Raw genomic sequence first — 26,751 nt, forward strand, 5'->3', positions numbered from 1 at the left:
TCCCTTGGGTCCTGTTTTAGGTGGCTGTGAGGTTAGATGTTGGTCCCTTTGAGCAGAATGTCCCTTGGGTCCTGCTGTAGGTGGCTGTGAGGTTAGATGTTGAGCAGAGTGTCCCTTGGGTCCTGCTTTAGGTGGCTGTGTGGTTAGATGTTGACCAGAATGTCCCTTGGGTCCTGCTGTTGGAGGCTGTGAGACTAGATGTTGAGAAGAATGTCCCTTGGGTCCTGCTTTAGGAGGCTGTGAGGTTAGATGTTGCGCAGAATGTCCCTTGGGTCCTGCTTTAGGTGGCTGTGAGGTCAGATGTTGAGCAGTATGTCCCTTGGGTCCTGCTGTAGGAGGTTTGAGGTTAGATGTTGAGCAGAATGTCCCTTGGTTCCTGCTTTAAGTGGCTGTGAGGTTAGATGTTGAGCAGAATGTCCCTTGGGTCTTGCTGTAGGAGGCTGTGAGGCTAGATGTTGAGCAGAATCTCCCATGTCCCTTGGGCCCTGCTTTAGGTGGCTCTGAGGTCAAGATGTTGAGCAGAATGTCCCTTGGGTCCTGCTGTATGTGGTTGTGAGGTTAGATGTTGAGCAGAGTGTCCCTTGGGTCCTGCTGTATGTGGTTGTGAGGTTAGATGTTGAGCAGAATGTCCCTTGGGTCCTGCTTTAGGTGGCTGTTAGGTTAAATGTTGAGCACAATGTCCCTTGGGTCCTGTTCTAGGTGGCTGTGAGGTTAAATGTTGAGCAGAATGTCCCTTGGGTCCTGCTTTAGGTGGCTGTAAGGTTAGATGTTGAGCAGAATGTCCCTTGGGTCCTGCTGTAGGTAGCTGTGAGGTTAAATGTTGAGCAGAATGTCACTTGGGTCCTGCTTTAGGTGGCTGTGGGGGTTAGATGTTGAGCAGAATGTCCCTTGAGTCCTGCTTTAGGTGGCTGTAAGGTTAAATGTTGAGCACAATGTCCCTTGGGTCCTGCTTTAGGTGGCTGTGAGGTTAAATGTTGAGCAGAATGTCCCTTGGGTCCTGCTTTAGGTAGCTGTGAGGTTACATGTTGAGCAGAATGTCCCTTGGGTCCTGCTTTAGGTGGCTGTGAGGTTAAATGTTGAGCAGAATGTCCCTTGGGTCCTGCTTTAGGTGGCTATGACGTTAGATGTTGAGCAGAATGTCCCTTGGGTCCTGCTTTGGTGGCTCTGAGGTTAGATGTTGAGCAGAATGTCCCTTGGGTCCTGCTTTAGGAGGCTTTGAGGTTAGATGTTGTGAAGAATGTCTCTTGGGTCCTGCTGTAGGTAGCTGTGAGGTTAAATGTTGAGCAGAATGTCCCTTGAGTCCTGCTTTAGGTGGCTGTGAGGTTAAATGTTGAGCAGAATGTCCCTTGGGTCCTGCTTTAGGTGGCTGTGAGGTTAGATGTTGAGCAGAATGCCCCTTGAGTCCTGCTTTAGGTGGCTGTGAGGTTAAATGTTGAGCAGAATGTCCCTTGGGTCCTGCTTTAGGTGGCTGTGAGGTTAGATGTTGAGCAGAATGTCCCTTGAGTCCTGCTTTAGGTGGCTCTGAGGTTAAATGTTGAGCAGAATGTCCTTTGGGTCCTGCTTTAGGAGGCTCTGAGGTTATATGTTGAGCAGAATGTCCCTTGGGTCCTGCTTTAGGTGGCTGTAAGGTTAGATGTTGAGCAGAATGTCCCTTGGGTCCTGCTGTAGGTAGCTGTGAGGTTAAATGTTGAGCAGAATGTCACTTGGGTCCTGCTTTAGGTGGCTGTGGGGGTTAGATGTTGAGCAGAATGTCCCTTGAGTCCTGCTTTAGGTGGCTGTAAGGTTAAATGTTGAGCACAATGTCCCTTGGGTCCTGCTTTAGGTGGCTGTGAGGTTAAATGTTGAGCAGAATGTCCCTTGGGTCCTGCTTTAGGTAGCTGTGAGGTTACATGTTGAGCAGAATGTCCCTTGGGTCCTGCTTTAGGTGGCTGTGAGGTTAAATGTTGAGCAGAATGTCCCTTGGGTCCTGCTTTAGGTGGCTATGACGTTAGATGTTGAGCAGAATGTCCCTTGGGTCCTGCTTTGGTGGCTCTGAGGTTAGATGTTGAGCAGAATGTCCCTTGGGTCCTGCTTTAGGAGGCTTTGAGGTTAGATGTTGTGAAGAATGTCTCTTGGGTCCTGCTGTAGGTAGCTGTGAGGTTAAATGTTGAGCAGAATGTCCCTTGAGTCCTGCTTTAGGTGGCTGTGAGGTTAAATGTTGAGCAGAATGTCCCTTGGGTCCTGCTTTAGGTGGCTCTGAGGTTAGATGTTGAGCAGAATGCCCCTTGAGTCCTGCTTTAGGTGGCTGTGAGGTTAAATGTTGAGCAGAATGTCCCTTGGGTCCTGCTTTAGGTGGCTGTGAGGTTAGATGTTGAGCAGAATGTCCCTTGGGTCCTGCTTTAGGTGGCTATGACGTTAGATGTTGAGCAGAATGTCCCTTGGGTCCTGCTTTGGTGGCTCTGAGGTTAGATGTTGAGCAGAATTTCCCTTGGGTCCTGCTTTAGGAGGCTTTGAGGTTAGATGTTGTGAAGAATGTCTCTTGGGTCCTGCTGTAGGTAGCTGTGAGGTTAAATGTTGAGCAGAATGTCCCTTGAGTCCTGCTTTAGGTGGCTGTGAGGTTAAATGTTGAGCAGAATGTCCCTTGGGTCCTGCTTTAGGTGGCTGTGAGGTTAGATGTTGAGCAGAATGCCCCTTGAGTCCTGCTTTAGGTGGCTGTGAGGTTAAATGTTGAGCAGAATGTCCCTTGGGTCCTGCTTTAGGTGGCTGTGAGGTTAGATGTTGAGCAGAATGTCCCTTGGGTCCTGCTTTAGGTGGCTATGACGTTAGATGTTGAGCAGAATGTCCCTTGGGTCCTGCTTTGGTGGCTCTGAGGTTAGATGTTGAGCAGAATGTCCCTTGGGTCCTGCTTTAGGAGGCTTTGAGGTTAGATGTTGTGAAGAATGTCTCTTGGGTCCTGCTGTAGGTAGCTGTGAGGTTAAATGTTGAGCAGAATGTCCCTTGAGTCCTGCTTTAGGTGGCTGTGAGGTTAAATGTTGAGCAGAATGTCCCTTGGGTCCTGCTTTAGGTGGCTGTGAGGTTAGATGTTGAGCAGAATGCCCCTTGAGTCCTGCTTTAGGTGGCTGTGAGGTTAAATGTTGAGCAGAATGTCCCTTGGGTCCTGCTTTAGGTGGCTGTGAGGTTAGATGTTGAGCAGAATGTCCCTTGAGTCCTGCTTTAGGTGGCTGTGAGGTTAGATGTTGAGCAGAATGTCCCTTGAGTCCTGCTTTAGGTGGCTCTGAGGTTAAATGTTGAGCAGAACGTCCTTTGGGTCCTGCTTTAGGAGGCTCTGAGGTTAAATGTTGAGCAGAATGTCCCTTGGGTCCTGCTTTAGGAGGCTCTGAGGTTAAATGTTGAGCAGAATGTCCCTTGGGTCCTGCTTTGGTGGCTCTGAGGTTAGATGTTGAGCAGAATGTCCCTTGGGTCCTGCTTTAGGAGGCTTTGAGGTTAGATGTTGTGAAGAATGTCTCTTGGGTCCTGCTGTAGGTAGCTGTGAGGTTAAATGTTGAGCAGAATGTCCCTTGAGTCCTGCTTTAGGTGGCTTTGAGGTTAAATGTTGAGCAGAATGTCCCTTGGGTCCTGCTTTAGGTGGCTGTGAGGTTAGATGTTGAGCAGAATGCCCCTTGAGTCCTGCTTTAGGTGGCTGTGAGGTTAAATGTTGAGCAGAATGTCCCTTGGGTCCTGCTTTAGGTGGCTGTGAGGTTAGATGTTGAGCAGAATGTCCCTTGAGTCCTGCTTTAGGTGGCTGTGAGGTTAGATGTTGAGCAGAATGTCCCTTGAGTCCTGCTTTAGGTGGCTCTGAGGTTAAATGTTGAGCAGAACGTCCTTTGGGTCCTGCTTTAGGAGGCTCTGAGGTTAAATGTTGAGCAGAATGTCCCTTGGGTCCTGCTTTAGGAGGCTCTGAGGTTAAATGTTGAGCAGAATGTCCCTTGGGTCCTGCTTTAGGTGGCTGTGATGTCGGGACACTTTGAGTTGGGGGAGATCATCAAAAACCACCGGGACGTGGACGTGGGTGAGTCGCTGGCTTGTTTCCGCCGTTTGGGAGGAAACGCCGTCTTTACTCGTGTTTCTGTCTCAGTCCCGTTCGTGGAGTCGCCTAAGTTCGCCCCCCAGAGGCGGGAGAGCGGCAGGACACTCGTCATCCCGCCTCATCCTTTCCTCCGAGCGAACAGTGACAGCAGCATGAACCTGCCCGAGTGGATGGCACTGCCCAACGCGCCAACCTCCAACATCGTGTCTGTGCAGGTAACGGGCCCCGGGCCCCGAGCCCGGACTGAAATACAAGTACAGCTGCAGGAGTAAGAGTACAAGTACAGGAGTAAAAGTACAAGTACAGATACAGGAGTAAGAGTACAAGTACAGCTACAGGAGTAAAAGTACAGCTGCAGGAGTAAGAGTAAAAGTACAGCTACAGGAGTAAAAGTACAGCTGCAGGAGTAAGAGTAAAAGTACAGCTGCAGGCGTAAGAGTAAAAGTACAGCTACAGGAGTAAGAGTAAGAGTACAAGTACAGATACAGGAGTAAAAGTACAGCTGCAGGAGTAAGAGTAAGAGTACAAGTACAGATACAGGAGTAAAAGTACAGCTGTAGGAGTAAAAGTACAAGAACAGCTGCAGGAGTAAGAGTACAAGTACAGCTACAGGAGTAAAAGTACAGCTGCAGGAGTAAGAGTACAAGTACAGCTACAGGAGTAAAAGTACAGCTGCAGGAGTAAGAGTAAAAGTACAGCTACAGGAGTAAGAGTAAAAGTACAGCTACAGGAGTAAAAGTACAGCTGCAGGAGTAAGAGTAAAAGTACAGCTACAGGAGTAAGAGTAAGAGTACAAGTACAGATACAGGAGTAAAAGTACAGCTGTAGGAGTAAAAGTACAAGAACAGCTGCAGGAGTAAGAGTACAAGTACGGCTACAGGAGTAAAAGTACAGCTGCAGGAGTAAGAGTAAAAGTACAGCTACAGGAGTAAAAGTACAGCTGCAGGAGTAAGAGTAAAAGTACAGCTACAGGAGTAAGAGTAAAAGTACAGCTACAGGAGTAAAAGTACAGCTGCAGGAGTAAGAGTAAAAGTACAGCTACAGGAGTAAGAGTAAAAGTACAGCTACAGGAGTAAAAGTACAGCTGCAGGAGTAAGAGTAAAAGTACAGCTACAGGAGTAAGAGTAAGAGTACAAGTACAGATACAGGAGTAAAAGTACAGCTGCAGGAGTAAGAGTAAGAGTACAAGTACAGATACAGGAGTAAAAGTACAAGAACAGCTGCAGGAGTAAGAGTAAAAGTACAGCTGCAGGAGTAAAAGTACAGCTGTAGGAGTAAGAGTAAAAGTACAAGTACAGCTGCAGGAGTAAGAGTACAAGTACAGCTACAGGAGTAAGAGTAAGAGTACAAGTACAGATACAGGAGTAAAAGTACAGCTGCAGGAGTAAGAGTAAGAGTACAAGTACAGATACAGGAGTAAAAGTACAGCTGTAGGAGTAAAAGTACAAGAACAGCTGCAGGAGTAAGAGTACAAGTACAGCTACAGGAGTAAAAGTACAGCTGCAGGAGTAAGAGTAAAAGTACAGCTACAGGAGTAAGAGTAAAAGTACAGCTACAGGAGTAAAAGTACAGCTGCAGGAGTAAGAGTAAAAGTACAGCTACAGGAGTAAGAGTAAAAGTACAGCTACAGGAGTAAAAGTACAGCTGCAGGAGTAAGAGTAAAAGTACAGCTACAGGAGTAAGAGTAAAAGTACAGCTACAGGAGTAAAAGTACAGCTGCAGGAGTAAGAGTAAAAGTACAGCTGCAGGAGTAAGAGTAAGAGTACAAGTACAGATACAGGAGTAAAAGTACAAGAACAGCTGCAGGAGTAAGAGTAAAAGTACAGCTGCAGGAGTAAAAGTACAGCTGTAGGAGTAAGAGTAAAAGTACAAGTACAGCTGCAGGAGTAAGAGTACAAGTACAAGTACAGCTGCAGGAGTAAGAGTACAAGTACAGCTGCAGGAGTAAGAGTAAGAGTACAAGTACAGCTGCAGGAGTAAGAGTAAAAGTACAAGTACAGCTGCAGGAGTAAGAGTACAAGTACAAGTACAGCTGCAGGAGTAAAAGTACAGCTGCAGGAGTAAGAGTACAAGTACAAGTACAGCTGCAGGAGTAAGAGTAAAAGTACAGCTACAGGAGTAAAAGTACAGCTGCAGGAGTAAGAGTACAGCTGCAGGAGTAAGAGTACAGCTGCAGGAGTAAAAGTAAAAGTACAGATACAGGAGTAAAAGTACAGCTACAGGAGTGAGAGTAAGAGTACAAGTACAGATACAGGAGTAAAAGTACAGCTGTAGGAGTAAAAGTACAAGAACAGCTGCAGGAGTAAGAGTAAAAGTACAGCTGCAGGAGTAAGAGTAAAAGTACAGCTGCAGGAGTAAGAGTACAAGTACAAGTACAGCTGCAGGAGTAAGAGTAAAAGTACAGATACAGGAGTAAAAGTATCACATTCAAAAGTCTACTGAAGTAAAAGAATTAAAACACATCTTTAAAAATGCACCTTTTAATTTTTGCCTTTTCGGCTTCAAATCAATTTGGAGTTTTCAAATTAGAAAAAAGAAAGAAAGACAAAGACATGATCAAATATGCAATATATATATATATATATATATATATATATATATATATATATATATATATATATATAATAAACAATGGTCTGAAATGTATTAGTATTTTGTGTCAGTTCAGTTTAAAACTCCTGGACTTAAAGTGAGTCTGAACCGGGCAAATCAATCCAAAATGATTTTGAACTTTGTTTCAAAGTCATTTTTCATACATTACATTTAAGTTAAAGTGCTTTACAAAAACAATTCAAAGATTTTTCTGACTCCCACTTTGGCCCACTTTGGCCCACTTTGGCCCACTTTGGCCCACTCTTGTGTACATGTCTTTTTGGCCCACGTCTCATAGGGTTGAATAAAGCTTCATAATAACAGAATCATAATCGGCCCACAGACCGTGGCCCACAGACCGTGGCCCACAGACCGTGGCTCACAGACCGTGGCCCACAGACTGTGGCTCACAGACCGTGGCCCACAGACTGTGGCTCACAGACCGTGGCCCACAGACCGTGGCTCACAGACCGTGGCCCACAGACTGTGGCTCACAGACCGTGGCCCACAGACCGTGGCTCACAGACCGTGGCTCACAGACCGTGGCTCACAGACCATGGCCCACAGACGGTGGCCCACAGACCGTGGCCCACAGACCGTTGCTCACAGACCGTGGCTCACAGACCGTGGCCCACAGACCGTGGCCCACAGACAAAAACACTCAAATGATGGACATTGGGCCGAGTGCAGATGAACCGGTTGAGAAAAGCCCATCATGTGTGTTTGTCACAGGGATATAAACACACAGGGACCCTCCGCAGCTCCAGCAGCCCCCGGGGGGCCAGGACCAGGTCTCCGTCCAGAGGCAGGACCCCCGACAAAGAGGAGCGCAGCCGCCCGAGTCGCCGAGGGGGGTGAGGACCCCATGGTCACTTATGTACTGGTCACTTATGTCCATTATGATGCAGCTTTCTAAATAATAACTCTGTATATAAGTATATGCATTAGTGCAGTACTAATGTAATGTTGTATCAAGTTAACCCCTCCCCCCCGCGTGCTCAGCCCCGCCCCGGCCGCCGCCGCAGCTGCCGCGGGGCAGACGGCCGGTCAGCGCAGACGCCTCTACAGCGCCGTCCCAGGGCGGGTCTTTGTGGCGACTCGCACGCACTCGGCCCAAGGCGAGCGAGAGATCAGCTTCACCAAAGGCGACCGGGTCAAAGGTCAGTGTGGGTGTGTCATGGCCGGGTCAAAGGTCAGTGTGGGTGTGTCATGGCCGGGTCAAAGGTCAGTGTGGGTGTGTCATGGCCGGGTCAAAGGTCAGTGTGGGTGTGTCATGGCCGGGTCAAAGGTCAGTGTGGGTGTGTCATGGCCGGGTCAAAGGTCAGTGTGGGTGTGTCATGGCCGGGTCAAAGGTCAGTGTGGGTGTGTCATGGCCGGGTCAAAGGTCAGTGTGGGTGTGTCATGGCCGGGTCAAAGGTCAGTGTGGGTGTGTCATGGCCGGGTCAAAGGTCAGTGTGGGTGTGTCATGGCCGGGTCAAAGGTCAGTGTGGGTGTGTCATGGCCGGGTCAAAGGTCAGTGTGGGTGTGTCATGGCCGGGTCAAAGGTCAGTGTGGGTGTGTCATGGCCGGGTCAAAGGTCAGTGTGGGTGTGTCATGGCCGGGTCAAAGGTCAGTGTGGGTGTGTCATGGCCGGGTCAAAGGTCAGTGTGGGTGTGTCATGGCCGGGTCAAAGGTCAGTGTGGGTGTGTCATGGCCGGGTCAAAGGTCAGTGTGGGTGTGTCATGGCCGGGTCAAAGGTCAGTGTGGGTGTGTCATGGCCGGGTCAAAGGTCAGTGTGGGTGTGTCATGGCCGGGTCAAAGGTCAGTGTGGGTGTGTCATGGCCGGGTCAAAGGTCAGTGTGGGTGTGTCATGGCCGGGTCAAAGGTCAGTGTGGGTGTGTCATGGCCGGGTCAAAGGTCAGTGTGGGTGTGTCATGGCCGGGTCAAAGGTCAGTGTGGGTGTGTCATGGCCGGGTCAAAGGTCAGTGTGGGTGTGTCATAGATATTCCGTGAGAAGAACGATAAGAGACAAACTTTTCATAACAAAATTGTCTTTAGTATTTCCCAGTAAATACTTGTCTTGAGTAAGATCATTTATCTTGAACTCTGACTGTCCCTGTCGTCCCGTGTGACGTGTCCCGTGTGACGTGTCCGTGTGACGTGTCCCGTGTGACGTGTCCCATGTGGCGTGTCCCATGTGACGTGTCCCGTGTGACGTGTCTGTGTGTTGTGTCCCTTGTCCGTGTGACGTGTCCCATGTGACGTGTCCCGTGTGACGTGTCCGTGTGACGTGTCCCGTGTGACGTGTCCCGTGTGACGTGTCCGTGTGACGTGTCCCATGTGACTTGTCCGTGTGACGTGTGACGTGTCCCGTGTGACGTGTCCCGTGTGACGTGTCCGTGTGATGTGTCCCGTGTCCGTGTGACGTGTCCCGTGTGACGTGTCCCATGTGGCGTGTCCCATGTGACGTGTCCCGTGTGACGTGTCCATGTGATGTGTCCCTTGTCCGTGTGACGTGTCCCGTGTGACGTGTCCCATGTGACGTGTCCCGTGTGACGTGTCCGTGTGACGTGTCCCATGTGACGTGTCCCGTGTCCGTGTGACGTGTCCCGTGACCATGTGACGTGTCCCGTGTGACGTGTCCCGTGTGACGTGTCCGTGTGATGTGTCCCGAGTCCGTGTGACGTGTCCCATGTGACGTGTCCCATGTGACGTGTCCCGTGTGACGTGTCCGTGTGATGTGTCCCTTGTCCGTGTGACGTGTCCCGTGTGACGTGTCCCATGTGACGTGTCCCGTGTGACGTGTCCGTGTGACGTGTCCCATGTGACGTGTCCAGTGTCCGTGTGACGTGTCCCGTGACCATGTGACGTGTCCCGTGTGACGTGTCCCGTGTGACGTGTCCGTGTGATGTGTCCCAAGTCCGTGTGACGTGTCCCATGTGACGTGTCCCGTGTGACGTGTCCGTGTGACGTGTCCCATTTGACGTGTCCCGTGTGACGTGTCCCGTGTGACGTGTCCCGTGTGACGTGTCCGTGTGACGTGTCCCGTGTCCCGTGTGACGTGTCCATGTGACGTGTCCCGTGTGACGTGTCCCGTGTGACGTGTCCGTGTGATGTGTCCGTGTGACGTGTCCCATGTGACGTGTCCCGTGTGACGTGTCCGTGTGATGTGTCCCGAGTCCGTGTGACGTGTTCCATGTGACGTGTCCCATGTGACGTGTCCCATGTGACGTGTCCCGTGTGACGTGTCCGTGTGACGTGTCCCATTTGACGTGTCCCGTGTGACGTGTCCCGTGTGACGTGTCCGTGTGACGTTTCCCATGTGACGTGTCCCGTCTTGACGTGTCCATGTGACGTGTCCCATGTGACGTGTCCCATGTGACGTGTCCCCTGTGACGTGTCCCGTGTCCATGTGACGTGTCCCGTGTGACGTGTCCCATTTGACGTGTCCCGTGTGACGTGTCCGTGTGATGTGTCCCGAGTCCGTGTGACGTGTCCCATGTGACGTGTTCCATGTGACGTGTCCCGTGTGACGTGTCCGTGTGACGTGTCCCATTTGACGTGTCCCGTGTGACGTGTCCCGTGTGACGTGTCCGTGTGACGTGTCCCATGTGACGTGTCCCGTCTTGACGTGTCCATGTGACGTGTCCCATGTGACGTGTCCCATGTGACGTGTCCCGTGTGACGTGTGACGTGTCCTGTGTCCATGTGACGTGTTCCGTGACCCATGTGACGTGTCCCGTGTGACGTGTCCGTGTGACGTGTCCCATTTGACGTGTCCCGTGTGACGTGTCCCGTGTGACGTGTCCGTGTGACGTGTCCCATTTGACGTGTCCCGTGTGACGTTTCCCGTGTGACGTGTCCATGTGACGTGTCCCGTGTGACGTGTCCCGTGTCCATGTGACGTGTCCCATGTGACGTGTCCCATGTGACGTGTCCCGTGTGACGTGTCCCATGTGACATGTCCCGTGTGACGTGTCCGTGTGATGTGTCCCGAGTCCGTGTGACGTGTTCCATGTGACGTGTCCCGTGTGACGTGTCCCGTGTGACGTGTCCCGTGTCCATGTGACGTGTCCCGTGTGACGTGTCCCATGTGACGTGTCCCGTGTGACGTGTCCGTGTGATGTGTCCCGAGTCCGTGTGACGTGTTCCATGTGACGTGTCCCGTGTGACGTGTCCCGTGTGACGTGTCCCGTGTCCATGTGACGTGTCCCGTGTGACGTGTCCCATGTGACGTGTCCCGTGTGACGTGTCCGTGTGATGTGTCCCGAGTCCGTGTGACGTGTCCCATGTGACGTGTCCCCTGTGACGTGTCCCGTGTCCATGTGACGTGTCCCGTGTGACGTGTCCCATTTGACGTGTCCCGTGTGACGTGTCCGTGTGATGTGTCCCGAGTCCGTGTGACGTGTCCCATGTGACGTGTTCCATGTGACGTGTCCCGTGTGACGTGTCCGTGTGACGTGTCCCATTTGACGTGTCCCGTGTGACGTGTCCCGTGTGACGTGTCCGTGTGACGTGTCCCATGTGACGTGTCCCGTCTTGACGTGTCCATGTGACGTGTCCCATGTGACGTGTCCCATGTGACGTGTCCCGTGTGACGTGTCCCGTGTCCATGTGACGTGTTCCGTGACCCATGTGACGTGTCCCGTGTGACGTGTCCGTGTGACGTGTCCCATTTGACGTGTCCCGTGTGACGTGTCCCGTGTGACGTGTCCGTGTGACGTGTCCCATTTGACGTGTCCCGTGTGACGTTTCCCGTGTGACGTGTCCATGTGACGTGTCCCGTGTGACGTGTCCCGTGTCCATGTGACGTGTCCCATGTGACGTGTCCCATGTGACGTGTCCCGTGTGACGTGTCCCATGTGACATGTCCCGTGTGACGTGTCCGTGTGATGTGTCCCGAGTCCGTGTGACGTGTTCCATGTGACGTGTCCCGTGTGACGTGTCCCGTGTGACGTGTCCCGTGTCCATGTGACGTGTCCCGTGTGACGTGTCCCATGTGACGTGTCCCGTGTGACGTGTCCGTGTGATGTGTCCCGAGTCCGTGTGACGTGTCCCATGTGACGTGTCCCGTGTGACGTGTCCGTGTGACGTGTCCCATTTGACGTGTCCCGTGTGACGTGTCCCGTGTGACGTGTCCCGTGTGACGTGTCCGTGTGACGTGTCCCGTGTGACGTGTCCGTGTGACGTGTCCCGTGTGACGTGTCCCATGTGACGTGTCCTGTGTGACGTGTCCGTGTGACTTGTCCCATTTGACGTGTCCCATTTGACGTGTCCCGTGTGACGTGTCAAATCAAATCAAATCAAATCAATTTATTTTTGTAAGGCCCAAAATCACAACAACAGTTTCCTCTGAGGGCCACAGGGAGAAATGAATCAACAATGTCTGTGGTGGCGAGGGACAATGTCCCAGGGTCCTCTGTCCTTAGACTCTCCTTCTGCAGGAAAAACTACAAAAAAAACCTCTTTGGGAAAAAAGCGTAGAAACCTGGAGGAGTTCCAGTGAAGGAGAGATCCGACTCTCACAGACGTGAGGGAGACTGGAGCTGGAGCCACTCTTCAGGCAGATGAGGGACCGTCCACATGGGGCAGGGACCACTTCACCAGGAGAGGGACATCTGGGTCCACAGGTCCTCAGGAGTGAGAGAAAGAAAAAGAAGGCGGTGAACAGTTTGCAAGTGGAATCAAAAAATAAATATTGTTTGATAGCATAAGTAGTCAGAAGAAGAGGACAGAGCTCAAGCTGTCATACTTCCCCCAGCACAGTTACTCCTAGGGCAGCGTAGCTAAAGCTGTGGGTTTATGTTTCTGTTCCTAACTAGTCTGACCATCAGCGATTTCGAAGAGGAACGTTTTAAGCCTGGACTTAAATGAAGAGACTGTGTCAGCAGATTTAACATGGGTCGGGAGCTGATTCCATAACACAGGAGCTTGGTAGCTAAACGCTCTACCTCCTACAGTACTTTTAGAGACTCTTGGGACCACCAGAAGGCTCTACCTCCTACAGTACTTTTAGAGACTCTTGGGACCACCAGAAGGCTCTACCTCCTACAGTACTTTTAGAGACTCTTGGGACCACCAGAAGGCTCTACCTCCTACAGTACTTTTAGAGACTCTTGGCACCACCAGAAGGCCGGCATTCTGAGAGCGAAGAAGTGTCCCATGTGACGTGTCCCGTGTGACGTGTCCGTGTGACGTGTCCCATGTGACGTGTCCCGTGTGACGTGTCCCGTGTCACATGTCCCGTGTGACGTGTCCCATGTGACGTGTCCCGTGTGACGTGTCCCATGTGACATGTCCCGTGTGACGTGTCCGTGTGATGTGTCCCTTGTCCGTGTGACGTGTCCCATGTGACGTGTCCCGTGTGACGTGTCCCATGTGACGTGTCCCGTGTCCATGTGACGTGTCCCGTGTGACGTGTCCCATGTGACGTGTCCCATGTGACGTGTCCCGTGTGACTTGTCCTGTGTGACGTGTCCGTGTGACGTGTCCCATTTGACGTGTCCCGTGTGACGTGTCCCATGTGACGTGTCCGTGTGACGTGTCCCATGTGACGTGTCCCGTGTGACGTGTCCATGTGACGTGTCCCGTGTCCCATGTGACGTTTCCTGTGTGACATGTCCTATGTGACGTGTCCCGTATGACATGTGACGTGTGCCGTGTCCATGTGACGTGTCCCGTGTGACGTGTCCCATTTGACGTGTCCCGTGTCCATGTGACGTGTTCCGTGTCCCATGTGACGTGTCTCGTGTGACGTGTCCGTGTGACGTGTCCCTTTTGACGTGTCCCGTGTGACGTGTCCCATGTTCCGTGTCCCATGTGACGTGTCCCATGTGACGTGTCCCGTGTGACGTGTGACGTGCCCCATGTCCATGTGACGTGTCCCGTGTTCCGTGTCCCATGTGACGTGTCCCGTGTGACGTGTCCCGTGTGACGTGTGACCTGTCCCGTGTCCATGTGACGTGTCCCGTGTGACGTGTCCCATTTGACGTGTCCCGTTTCCATGTGACGTGTTCCGTGACCCATGTGACGTGTCCCGTGTGACGTGTCCGTGTGACGTGTCCCATTTGACGTGTCCCGTGTGACGTGTCCCGTGTGACGTGTCCGTGTGACGTGTCCCATTTGACGTGTCCCGTGTGACGTGTCCCATGTGACGTGTCCGTGTGACGTGTCCCGTGTCCATGTGACGTGTCCCGTGTGACGTGTCCCGTGTGACGTGTCCGTGTGACGTGTCCCATTTGACGTGTCCCGTGTGACGTGTCCCATGTGACGTGTCCGTGTGACGTGTCCCGTGTCCATGTGACGTGTCCCGTGTGACGTGTCCCATGTGACGTGTCCCATGTGACGTGTCCCGTGTGACGTGTCCGTGTGATGTGTCCCTTGTTCGTGTGACGTGTCCCATGTGACGTGTCCCGTGTGACGTGTCCCATGTGACGTGTCCCGTGTGACGTGTCCGTGTGACGTGTCCCATTTGACGTGTCCCGTGTGACGTGTCCCGTGTGACGTGTCCGTGTGACGTTTCCCATGTGACGTGTCCCGTCTTGACGTGTCCATGTGACGTGTCCCATGTGACGTGTCCCATGTGACGTGTCCCCTGTGACGTGTCCCGTGTCCATGTGACGTGTCCCGTGTGACGTGTCCCATTTGACGTGTCCCGTGTGACGTGTCCGTGTGATGTGTCCCGAGTCCGTGTGACGTGTCCCATGTGACGTGTTCCATGTGACGTGTCCCGTGTGACGTGTCCGTGTGACGTGTCCCATTTGACGTGTCCCGTGTGACGTGTCCCGTGTGACGTGTCCGTGTGACGTGTCCCATGTGACGTGTCCCGTCTTGACGTGTCCATGTGACGTGTCCCATGTGACGTGTCCCATGTGACGTGTCCCGTGTGACGTGTGACGTGTCCTGTGTCCATGTGACGTGTTCCGTGACCCATGTGACGTGTCCCGTGTGACGTGTCCGTGTGACGTGTCCCATTTGACGTGTCCCGTGTGACGTGTCCCGTGTGACGTGTCCGTGTGACGTGTCCCATTTGACGTGTCCCGTGTGACGTTTCCCGTGTGACGTGTCCATGTGACGTGTCCCGTGTGACGTGTCCCGTGTCCATGTGACGTGTCCCATGTGACGTGTCCCATGTGACGTGTCCCGTGTGACGTGTCCCATGTGACATGTCCCGTGTGACGTGTCCGTGTGATGTGTCCCGAGTCCGTGTGACGTGTTCCATGTGACGTGTCCCGTGTGACGTGTCCCGTGTGACGTGTCCCGTGTCCATGTGACGTGTCCCGTGTGACGTGTCCCATGTGACGTGTCCCGTGTGACGTGTCCGTGTGATGTGTCCCGAGTCCGTGTGACGTGTTCCATGTGACGTGTCCCGTGTGACGTGTCCCGTGTGACGTGTCCCGTGTCCATGTGACGTGTCCCGTGTGACGTGTCCCATGTGACGTGTCCCGTGTGACGTGTCCGTGTGATGTGTCCCGAGTCCGTGTGACGTGTCCCATGTGACGTGTCCCCTGTGACGTGTCCCGTGTCCATGTGACGTGTCCCGTGTGACGTGTCCCATTTGACGTGTCCCGTGTGACGTGTCCGTGTGATGTGTCCCGAGTCCGTGTGACGTGTCCCATGTGACGTGTTCCATGTGACGTGTCCCGTGTGACGTGTCCGTGTGACGTGTCCCATTTGACGTGTCCCGTGTGACGTGTCCCGTGTGACGTGTCCGTGTGACGTGTCCCATGTGACGTGTCCCGTCTTGACGTGTCCATGTGACGTGTCCCATGTGACGTGTCCCATGTGACGTGTCCCGTGTGACGTGTCCCGTGTCCATGTGACGTGTTCCGTGACCCATGTGACGTGTCCCGTGTGACGTGTCCGTGTGACGTGTCCCATTTGACGTGTCCCGTGTGACGTGTCCCGTGTGACGTGTCCGTGTGACGTGTCCCATTTGACGTGTCCCGTGTGACGTTTCCCGTGTGACGTGTCCATGTGACGTGTCCCGTGTGACGTGTCCCGTGTCCATGTGACGTGTCCCATGTGACGTGTCCCATGTGACGTGTCCCGTGTGACGTGTCCCATGTGACATGTCCCGTGTGACGTGTCCGTGTGATGTGTCCCGAGTCCGTGTGACGTGTTCCATGTGACGTGTCCCGTGTGACGTGTCCCGTGTGACGTGTCCCGTGTCCATGTGACGTGTCCCGTGTGACGTGTCCCATGTGACGTGTCCCGTGTGACGTGTCCGTGTGATGTGTCCCGAGTCCGTGTGACGTGTCCCATGTGACGTGTCCCGTGTGACGTGTCCGTGTGACGTGTCCCATTTGACGTGTCCCGTGTGACGTGTCCCGTGTGACGTGTCCCGTGTGACGTGTTCGTGTGACGTGTCCCGTGTGACGTGTCCGTGTGACGTGTCCCGTGTGACGTGTCCCATGTGACGTGTCCTGTGTGACGTGTCCGTGTGACTTGTCCCATTTGACGTGTCCCATTTGACGTGTCCCGTGTGACGTGTCAAATCAAATCAAATCAAATCAATTTATTTTTGTAAGGCCCAAAATCACAACAACAGTTTCCTCTGAGGGCCACAGGGAGAAATGAATCAACAATGTCTGTGGTGGCGAGGGACAATGTCCCAGGGTCCTCTGTCCTTAGACTCTCCTTCTGCAGGAAAAACTACAAAAAAAACCTCTTTGGGAAAAAAGCGTAGAAACCTGGAGGAGTTCCAGTGAAGGAGAGATCCGACTCTCACAGACGTGAGGGAGACTGGAGCTGGAGCCACTCTTCAGGCAGATGAGGGACCGTCCACATGGGGCAGGGACCACTTCACCAGGAGAGGGACATCTGGGTCCACAGGTCCTCAGGAGTGAGAGAAAGAAAAAGAAGGCGGTGAACAGTTTGCAAGTGGAATCAAAAAATAAATATTGTTTGATAGCATAAGTAGTCAGAAGAAGAGGACAGAGCTCAAGCTGTCATACTTCCCCCAGCACAGTTACTCCTAGGGCAGCGTAGCTAAAGCTGTGGGTTTATGTTTCTGTTCCTAACTAGTCTGACCATCAGCGATTTCGAAGAGGAACGTTTTAAGCCTGGACTTAAATGAAGAGACTGTGTCAGCAGATTTAACATGGGTCGGGAGCTGATTCCATAACACAGGAGCTTGGTAGCTAAACGCTCTACCTCCTACAGTACTTTTAGAGACTCTTGGGACCACCAGAAGGCTCTACCTCCTACAGTACTTTTAGAGACTCTTGGGACCACCAGAAGGCTCTACCTCCTACAGTACTTTTAGAGACTCTTGGCACCACCAGAAGGCCGGCATTCTGAGAGCGAAGAAGTGTCCCATGTGACGTGTCCCGTGTGACGTGTCCGTGTGACGTGTCCCATGTGACGTGTCCCGTGTGACGTGTCCCGTGTCACATGTCCCGTGTGACGTGTCCCATGTGACGTGTCCCGTGTGACGTGTCCCATGTGACATGTCCCGTGTGACGTGTCCGTGTGATGTGTCCCTTGTCCGTGTGACGTGTCCCATGTGACGTGTCCCGTGTGACGTGTCCCATGTGACGTGTCCCGTGTCCATGTGACGTGTCCCGTGTGACGTGTCCCATGTGACGTGTCCCATGTGACGTGTCCCGTGTGACTTGTCCTGTGTGACGTGTCCGTGTGACGTGTCCCATTTGACGTGTCCCGTGTGACGTGTCCCATGTGACGTGTCCGTGTGACGTGTCCCATGTGACGTGTCCCGTGTGACGTGTCCATGTGACGTGTCCCGTGTCCCATGTGACGTTTCCTGTGTGACATGTCCTATGTGACGTGTCCCGTATGACATGTGACGTGTGCCGTGTCCATGTGACGTGTCCCGTGTGACGTGTCCCATTTGACGTGTCCCGTGTCCATGTGACGTGTTCCGTGTCCCATGTGACGTGTCTCGTGTGACGTGTCCGTGTGACGTGTCCCTTTTGACGTGTCCCGTGTGACGTGTCCCATGTTCCGTGTCCCATGTGACGTGTCCCATGTGACGTGTCCCGTGTGACGTGTGACGTGCCCCATGTCCATGTGACGTGTCCCGTGTTCCGTGTCCCATGTGACGTGTCCCGTGTGACGTGTCCCGTGTGACGTGTGACCTGTCCCGTGTCCATGTGACGTGTCCCGTGTGACGTGTCCCATTTGACGTGTCCCGTTTCCATGTGACGTGTTCCGTGACCCATGTGACGTGTCCCGTGTGACGTGTCCGTGTGACGTGTCCCATTTGACGTGTCCCGTGTGACGTGTCCCGTGTGACGTGTCCGTGTGACGTGTCCCATTTGACGTGTCCCGTGTGACGTGTCCCATGTGACGTGTCCGTGTGACGTGTCCCGTGTCCATGTGACGTGTCCCGTGTGACGTGTCCCGTGTGACGTGTCCGTGTGACGTGTCCCATTTGACGTGTCCCGTGTGACGTGTCCCATGTGACGTGTCCGTGTGACGTGTCCCGTGTCCATGTGACGTGTCCCGTGTGACGTGTCCCATGTGACGTGTCCCATGTGACGTGTCCCGTGTGACGTGTCCGTGTGATGTGTCCCTTGTTCGTGTGACGTGTCCCATGTGACGTGTCCCGTGTGACGTGTCCCATGTGACGTGTCCCGTGTGACGTGTCCGTGTGACGTGTCCCGTGTCCATGTGACGTGTCCCGTATGACGTGTCCCATGTGATGTGTCCCTTGTCCGTGTGACGTGTCCCATGTGACGTGTCCCGTGTGACGTGTCCCATGTGACGTGTCCCGTGTCCATGTGACGTGTCCCGTGTGACGTGTCCCATGTGACGTGTCCCATGTGACGTGTCCCGTGTGACTTGTCCTGTGTGACGTGTCCGTGTGACGTGTCCCATTTGACGTGTCCCGTGTGACGTGTCCCATGTGACGTGTCCGTGTGACGTGTCCCATGTGACGTGTCCCGTGTGACGTGTCCATGTGACGTGTCCCGTGTCCCATGTGACGTTTCCTGTGTGACATGTCCTATGTGACGTGTCCCGTATGACATGTGACGTGTGCCGTGTCCATGTGACGTGTCCCGTGTGACGTGTCCCATTTGACGTGTCCCGTGTCCATGTGACGTGTTCCGTGTCCCATGTGACGTGTCTCGTGTGACGTGTCCGTGTGACGTGTCCCTTTTGACGTGTCCCGTGTGACGTGTCCCATGTTCCGTGTCCCATGTGACGTGTCCCATGTGACGTGTCCCGTGTGACGTGTGACGTGCCCCATGTCCATGTGACGTGTCCCGTGTTCCGTGTCCCATGTGACGTGTCCCGTGTGACGTGTCCCGTGTGACGTGTGACCTGTCCCGTGTCCATGTGACGTGTCCCGTGTGACGTGTCCCATTTGACGTGTCCCGTTTCCATGTGACGTGTTCCGTGACCCATGTGACGTGTCCCGTGTGACGTGTCCGTGTGACGTGTCCCATTTGACGTGTCCCGTGTGACGTGTCCCGTGTGACGTGTCCGTGTGACGTGTCCCATTTGACGTGTCCCGTGTGACGTGTCCCATGTGACGTGTCCGTGTGACGTGTCCCGTGTCCATGTGACGTGTCCCGTGTGACGTGTCCCGTGTGACGTGTCCGTGTGACGTGTCCCATTTGACGTGTCCCGTGTGACGTGTCCCATGTGACGTGTCCGTGTGACGTGTCCCGTGTCCATGTGACGTGTCCCGTGTGACGTGTCCCATGTGACGTGTCCCATGTGACGTGTCCCGTGTGACGTGTCCGTGTGATGTGTCCCTTGTTCGTGTGACGTGTCCCATGTGACGTGTCCCGTGTGACGTGTCCCATGTGACGTGTCCCGTGTGACGTGTCCGTGTGACGTGTCCCGTGTCCATGTGACGTGTCCCGTATGACGTGTCCCATGTGACGTGTCCCGTGTGACGTGTCCGTGTGACGTGTCCCATTTGACGTGTCCCGTGTGACGTGTCCCGTGTGACGTGTCCGTGTGACGTGTCCCATGTGACGTTACCCGTGTGACGTGTCCATGTGACGTGTCCCGTGTGACGTGTGACGTGTCCCGTGTCCATGTGACGTGTCCCATGTGACGTGTCCCATGTGACGTGTCCCGTGTGACGTGTCCCATGTGACATGTCCCGTGTGACGTGTCCGTGTGATGTGTCCCGAGTCCTTGTGACGTGTTCCATGTGACGTGTCCCGTGTGACGTGTCCCGTGTGACGTGTCCCGTGTCCATGTGACGTGTCCCGTGTGACGTGTCCCATGTGACGTGTCCCGTGTGACGTGTCCGTGTGATGTGTCCCGAGTCCGTGTGACGTGTCCCATGTGACGTGTTCCATGTGACGTGTCCCGTGTGACGTGTCCGTGTGACGTGTCCCATTTGACGTGTCCCGTGTGACGTGTCCCGTGTGACGTGTTCCATGTGACGTGTCCCGTGTGACGTGTCCCGTGTGACGTGTCCCATGTGACGTGTTCCATGTGACGTGTCCCGTGTGACGTGTCCCGTGTGACGTGTCCCGTGTGACGTGTCCGTGTGACGTGTCCCGTGTGACGTGTCCATGTGACGTGTCCCGTGTGACGTGTCCCATGACACGTGTCCCATGTGACGTGTCCCGTGTGACGTGTCCCGTGTCCTTGTGACATGTCCCGTGTGACGTGTCCCGTGTGACGTGTCCCGTGTGACGTGTCCCATGTGACGTGTCCCGTGTCCCATGTGACGTGTCCCATGTGACGTGTCCCGTGTGACGTTTCCCATGTGACGTGTCCCGTGCCATGTGACTTGTCTCGTGTGACGTGTCCGTGTGACGTGTCCGTGTGACGTGTCCGTGTGATGTGTCCCGTGTCCGTGTGACATGTCCCATGTGACGTGTTCCGTAAGACGTGTCCCATTTGACGTGTCCGTGTGACGTGTCCCGTGTGACGTGTCCCGTGTGACGTGTCCCGTGTGACGTGTCCCATGTGACGTGTCCCATGTGACGTGTCCCGTGTGACGTGTGACATGTCCCATGTGACGTGTCCCGTAAGACGTGTCCGTGTGACGTGTCCCATTTGACGTGTCCGTGTGACGTGTCCCATGTGACGTGTCCCATGTGACGTGTCCCATGTGACGTTTCCCATGTGACGTTTCCCGTGCCGTGTGACGTGTCCGTGTGACGTGTCCCATGTGAAGTGTCCCGTGTGACGTGTCCCATGTGACGTGTCCCGTGTCCATGTGACGTGTCCCGTGTCACGTGTCCCATGTGACGTGTCCCGTGTGACTTGTCCTGTGTGACGTGTCCGTGTGACGTGTCCCATTTGACGTGTCCCGTGTGACGTGTCCCGTGTGACGTGTCCGTGTGACGTGTCCCATGTGACGTGTCCCGTGTGACGTGTCCATGTGACGTGTCCCGTGTCCCATGTGACGTTTCCTGTGTGACATGTCCTATGTGACGTGTCCCGTGTGACGTGTCCCGTGTGACGTGTGACATGTGCCGTGTCCATGTGACGTGTCCCGTGTGACGTGTCCCATTTGACGTGTCCCGTGTCCATGTGACGTGTTCCGTGTCCCATGTGACGTGTCCCATTTGACGTGTCCCGTGTGACGTGTCCCATTTTCCGTGTCCCATGTGACGTGTCCCATGTGACGTGTCCGTGTGACGTGCCCCATGTCCATGTGACGTGTCCCGTGTTCCGTGTCCCATGTGACGTGTCCCGTGTGGCGTGTCCGTGTGACGTGCCCCATGTCCATGTGACGTGTCCCGTGTGACGTGTCCCATGTGACGTGTCCCGTGTGACGTGTCCGTGTGATGTGTCCCTTGTCTGTGTGACGTGTCCCATGTGACGTGTCCCGTGTGACGTGTCCATGTGACGTGTCCCGTGTGACGTGTCCCATGTGACGTGTCCCGTGTGACGTGTCCGTGTGATGTTTCCCGTGTCCTTGTGACGTGTCCCATGTGACGTCTCCCGTGTGACGTGTCCATGTGACGTGTCCCGTGTGACGTGTCCCATGTGACGTGTCCCATGTGACGTGTCCCGTGTGACGTGTCCGTGTGATGTGTCCCTTGTCTGTGTGACGTGTCCCATGTGACGTGTCCCGTGTGACGTGTCCATGTGACGTGTCCCGTGTGACGTGTCCCATGTGACGTGTCCCGTGTGACGTGTCCGTGTGATGTGTCCCGTGTCCTTGTGACGTGTCCCATGTGACGTCCCCCTTGTGACGTGTCCATGTGACGTGTCCCGTGTGACGTGTCCCATGTGACGTGTCCCATGTGACGTGTCCGTGTGACGTGCCCCATGTCCATGTGACGTGTCCCGTGTTCCGTGTCCCATGTGACGTGTCCCGTGTGACGTGTCCGTGTGACGTGCCCCATGTCCATGTGACGTGTCCCATGTGACGTGTCCCATGTGACGTGTCCCGTGTGACGTGTCCGTGTGACATGTCCCGTGTCTATGTGACGTGTCCCGTGTGACGTGTCCCGTGTGACGTGTCCGTGTGATGTGTCCCGTGTCCGTGTGACATGTCCCATGTGACGTGTCCCGTAAGACGTGTCCGTGTGACGTGTCCCGTGTCCATGTGACATGTCCCGTGTGACGTGTCCCATTTGACGTGTCCCGTGTCCATGTGACGATTTCCGTGTCCCATGTGACGTGTCCGTGTGACGTGTCCGTGTGATGTGTCCCGTGTCCGTGTGACATGTCCCATGTGACGTGTTCCGTAAGACGTGTCCCATTTGACGTGTCCGTGTGACGTGTCCCATATGACGTGTCCCGTGTGACGTGTCCCGTGTGACGTGTCCCGTGTGACGTGTCCCATGTGACGTGTCCCATGTGACGTGTCCCGTGTGACGTGTGATGTGTCCCGTGTCCGTGTGACATGTCCCATGTGACGTGTCCCGTAAGACGTGTCCGTGTGACGTGTCCCATTTGACGTGTCCGTGTGACGTTTCCCATGTGACGTGTCCCATGTGACGTGTCCCATGTGACGTTTCCCATGTGACGTTTCCCGTGCCGTGTGACGTGTCCCGTGTGACGTGTCCCATTTGGCGGGTCCTGTGTGACGTTTGAGGTCTCTGTCTTCTGCAGGTTTGAATCAGTGTGTGATTGTGAGTCTACCGCGTTTGTTTGTTTGTTTGTTTGTTTGTTTGTTTGTTTGGGTTAACCCAGTGGAGCTGAAACTGTAGCTTTATATTTCTGTTTCTAACTGGCCTGACCATAAGTCTTTTAAAGAGGAACGTTTTAAGCCTGGACTTAAATGAAGAGACTGTGTCGCCTCTTTAACACGGACAGGAGCTCTACTTCCTACTTGGGACCACCAGAAGGCAAGCATGTTGAGAGTGAAGAGCTCTGATTGGATGATATGGTTCTAGAGCATCTTTGAGGTGGGAGGGGCCATGTCATTTATGGCTTTGTAGGTCAGGAGGAGGAGTTTAAATGTGATTCTAAACGGGACAGGAGCCAGTGAAGAGACTCCAGCACCGGCGTAATGTGCTCTCTTCTTTTAGTTCCTGTTGTAATCTTGCTGCTGCATTTTGAACCAGTTAAAGCTTTTTATGGAGCTTTTAGGACCTGCTGTGAGCAGGAGTTACAGGAGAATCTAGACGTTACAAATGCAGGAGACGTTTTTCAGCTTTGCTTTTAGGCCGGATTCTTCTGATTTGATCTTTATTACACAGATGAAAGAGTCTGTTTTAAGGGTTGATTTATATGAGCTTTAAATGAGAGCTCCTGGTCCAATGAGACTCTGAGGATTCTTACAGTAGAACTGGAGGCTACACTGACATTGTCCAGTGTGACTATCTGCTCAGATAGAGCGTCTCGTACATGTTTAGGACCAGCACAATGACCTCCAGCACAATGACCTCCAGCACAATGACCTCCAGCACAATGACTTGGTTTTTATCTCCTTCACACAAGTACTAAGTCTGTACTTGATCGCTCTGATAAGGTTCATTGATAAATACAGCTGAGTGTCGTCTGCAGAGCAGTGGAAGTTAATGCCATGTGACCTGATCATGTGACCTAACGGCAGCATGTAAAGAGTAAACAGAACTGGACCCAGTACTGACCCCTGTGGCGCACCGTAAATTACTTAAGAGTAAGGGGAGGAGCTCTGGTTTACATGAACAAATTGGTACCTATCAGATAAATAGGATTTAAAGCAGCTGAGGCCAAAAGAGTTGGTCATTTGTGTGTTTGTTTGTTTGTGTGTGTGTGTGTGTGTTTGTTTGTTTGTGTTTGTTTGTTTTTGTGTTTGTTTGTTTGTGTGTTTGTGTGTTTGTTTGTTTGTTTGTGTGTTTGTGTGAGTGTGTGAGTTGGGCGTTTGTAATAATCTTTCGTTTCCGTGTCTGTTTCACGCTGCAATTAAGAATATCTAGATAAGTTAAAACGACTCATATTCAGACTCTTTCAGTAGTTTTGATACATTTAGAAAGTTTATTTCATTCATTTGTTTTCACTTAAATCTCCTTCGGAATAAATATTAACATTAATCTGTTAAATGTTTTATTCATGTATTATTTTGCATATAGTGGTACAAATATCCATGATATCGATAAAGTTTTCACATATTTCCTTGGAAACAATTGAGCTGAGGAGTATTTACACTAAAGTATGAATATTATATAAAAAATACATTATAAAGTTATAAATCTTACAAACAGGGAAACTTTCTCTTTTCATTGTAAAAAAAGGTTTTAGAAAAAACAAGACTTTTCGACTTTATCCAAGAGTCATTGTCAATCTGTGAATTTAGACCTGGAACTCAGATATTTATTCTATTCTGTGGTAAGCCCCGCCCACCGGGCGGAGCTTCCTGAAGTAGATGAAAAAGTTCATTTTCTCTCAGTCCTATATTAGTCTCCTATTGGCTCACTCTCTTTCTCCTGATTAGCATTAACCACACTTTCCTGCACATTCAAATCATATTCCAAACACAAAAATGCAAATGTAATATATAGAGTAATAATATCTATTGGAATATAAAGTATATAAAGTACTCTTTGATGGTGACATTGAAGCCTCTTCGAGCACATCCTGAGGCGTTGTTAAAATATTACAAATACTCGAGCTGTTGTAAAAAGTCTAAACGTATCAAAAGTACCTCCACATCTTTTGAATCTCAGTCGTTGTAACTCCTGTAGATTTCCTCTTTTGTATTGTATCTTTGTGTGTTGACCTGGTTAAACCTCTGCCTTACCTCTGACCTGTGACCTCTGACCACAGTGCTGAGCATCGGAGAGGGGGGCTTCTGGGAGGGCTCGGTCCGTGGCAGGACGGGCTGGTTCCCCTCGGACTGTGTGGAGGAGGTTCTGCTCAAACAGGACAATCGCTCAGGTACAAAAGCTTTTCATATCTATACAATTATATCTATACAATCATATCTATACAATTATATCTATACAATTATATCTATACAGTCATATCTATACAATCATATCTATACAATCATATCTATACATGGAAGTGTCGTTGTAATCCCTCATTGGTCCAGGCGTGTTCCATAGTAGAAAAAGCTTCAGTTGTTTCATCTGGACTCAGTTAGAAAAAAATAGACGTTTCGACTTCATCCAAGAGTCATTGTCAATAAAAGAATTTAGATCGAGAACTCCGATATTAATACTGTTCTGTGGTAAGACCCGCCCATTGGGCGGAGCCTTCCTGAAGTAGAAGGAGTTGTTTGTTTCAACAGAAACTCCCCCCTTGTATCTACCGAGCCTATTCAGAATCTTAATGGCCTATTAGAATCCTCTTTGTCTTTGTGAGACCCTGGCTCAACCACCCTGAGGACCTGATTAGCATCTAAATGTCCTTGTCCTGGTCCTCTACCTTTCCAGGGGTTCAGTATTCCATTATAGATACCAGGAAGATTGAATCTTAGCCCTCCATTTCTGTTTAAAGAAGGTCTTTCTTTTCTAACAAAAATAGCTTCCTTGACTCCTCTTTCAAACCATCTTTTCTCCTGCTTAAAACCTTCACCTCACCGTCTTCAAACGAGTGATTAGAGGCTTCAAGATGGAGATGCACGGCACTCTGAGGTCCTGAACTAGTATTTCTTCTGAGCTGATAGAGCCTCTTGTGTAGAGGCTGTTTAGTCTCACCTATGTACCGTTCTTTACAGCTTTCTTCACTGCATTGGATCGAATAAACTACATTGCTCTGTTTTTGAGTCGGCAACTTGTCCTTTGGGTGAACCAGTTTTTGTCTTAAAGTGTTTCCTGGTTTAAAATAAACAGGGACTTCGTGTTGTCTAAAAATTCTCTGCAGTTTTTCCGAGAGGCCAGACACATAAGGGATAGAGACACCCTTCCTTCTCTGTTCAGTTTCCCTTTTGTCCTGCTTCTTGGTTCTCTTCACTCTGTTGAGAGCCCAAGCGGGGTAACCACAGGCTGAGAGGGCATTTCGGACATGTTTTTCCTCTTTCTTCTTGCCCTCTGAGCTGGTGGGCACACCTTGAGCTCTGTGTTGTAAGGTTCTGATCACACCCAGCTTGTGCTGTAGTGGGTGGTTGGAACCAAAGAGCAGATACTGGTCCGTGTGTGTAGGTTTCCTATATACTTCTATTTGGAGTTTCCCGTCCTCTCCTCTGATCGTGGAACAATCAAGAAAGGCCAAGCGATTCTCCTTAGCGTCTTCTCTTGTAAACCTGATATGTGGGTCCACCGCATTGATGTGATCAGAGAAGGTTTCCAGCTCTTGTTCCTTGATTGTTACAAACGTATCATCGACATAGCGGAGCCACAGTTTTGGGGCTATGCCTGAGAATGAGGCCAGTGCCTTCTTCTCAAAGTGCTCCATGTACAGGTTGGCCACTATGGCCAGTATCTACTCTTTGGTTCCAACCACCCACTACAGCACAAGCTGGGGGTGATCAGAACCTTACAACACAGAGCTCAAGGTGTGCCCACCAGCTCAGAGGGCAAGAAGAAAGAGGAAAAACATGTCCGAAATGCCCTCTCAGCCTGTGGTTACCCCGTTTGGGCTCTCAACAGAGTGAAGAGAACCAAGAAGCAGGACAAAAGGGAAACTGAACAGAGAAGGAAGGGTGTTTCTATCCCTTATGTGTCTGGCCTCTCGGAAAAACTGCAGAGAATTTTTAGACAACACGAAGTCCCTGTTTATTTTAAACCATGAAACACTTTAAGACAAAAACTGGTTCACCCAAAGGACAAGTTGCCGACTCAAAAACAGAGCAATGTAGTTTATTCGATCCAATG

At 52.2% G+C, this 26,751-nt stretch overlaps 1 protein-coding gene across 1 annotated transcript in view; it reads left to right on the forward strand.

Moving 5' to 3' along the window:
• shank1 (SH3 and multiple ankyrin repeat domains 1) overlaps positions 1-26,751 on the forward strand; it is a 131,897-nt gene that overhangs the window by 35,196 nt on the left and 69,950 nt on the right. The window contains exons 8-12 of the mRNA XM_072443885.1: positions 3,961-4,027; positions 4,094-4,260; positions 7,370-7,491; positions 7,640-7,797; positions 24,761-24,871. Coding sequence (XP_072299986.1) covers positions 3,961-4,027; positions 4,094-4,260; positions 7,370-7,491; positions 7,640-7,797; positions 24,761-24,871 — 625 coding nt within the window. The remainder of the gene's footprint in view (positions 1-3,960; positions 4,028-4,093; positions 4,261-7,369; positions 7,492-7,639; positions 7,798-24,760; positions 24,872-26,751) is intronic.

Source organism: Eucyclogobius newberryi, unplaced genomic scaffold (genome assembly GCF_026437365.1).
Source record: "Eucyclogobius newberryi isolate DKJ021-1_F unplaced genomic scaffold, fEucNew1.0.hap1 SCAF_13, whole genome shotgun sequence".
Lineage (NCBI taxonomy): Eukaryota > Metazoa > Chordata > Actinopteri > Gobiiformes > Gobiidae > Eucyclogobius > Eucyclogobius newberryi.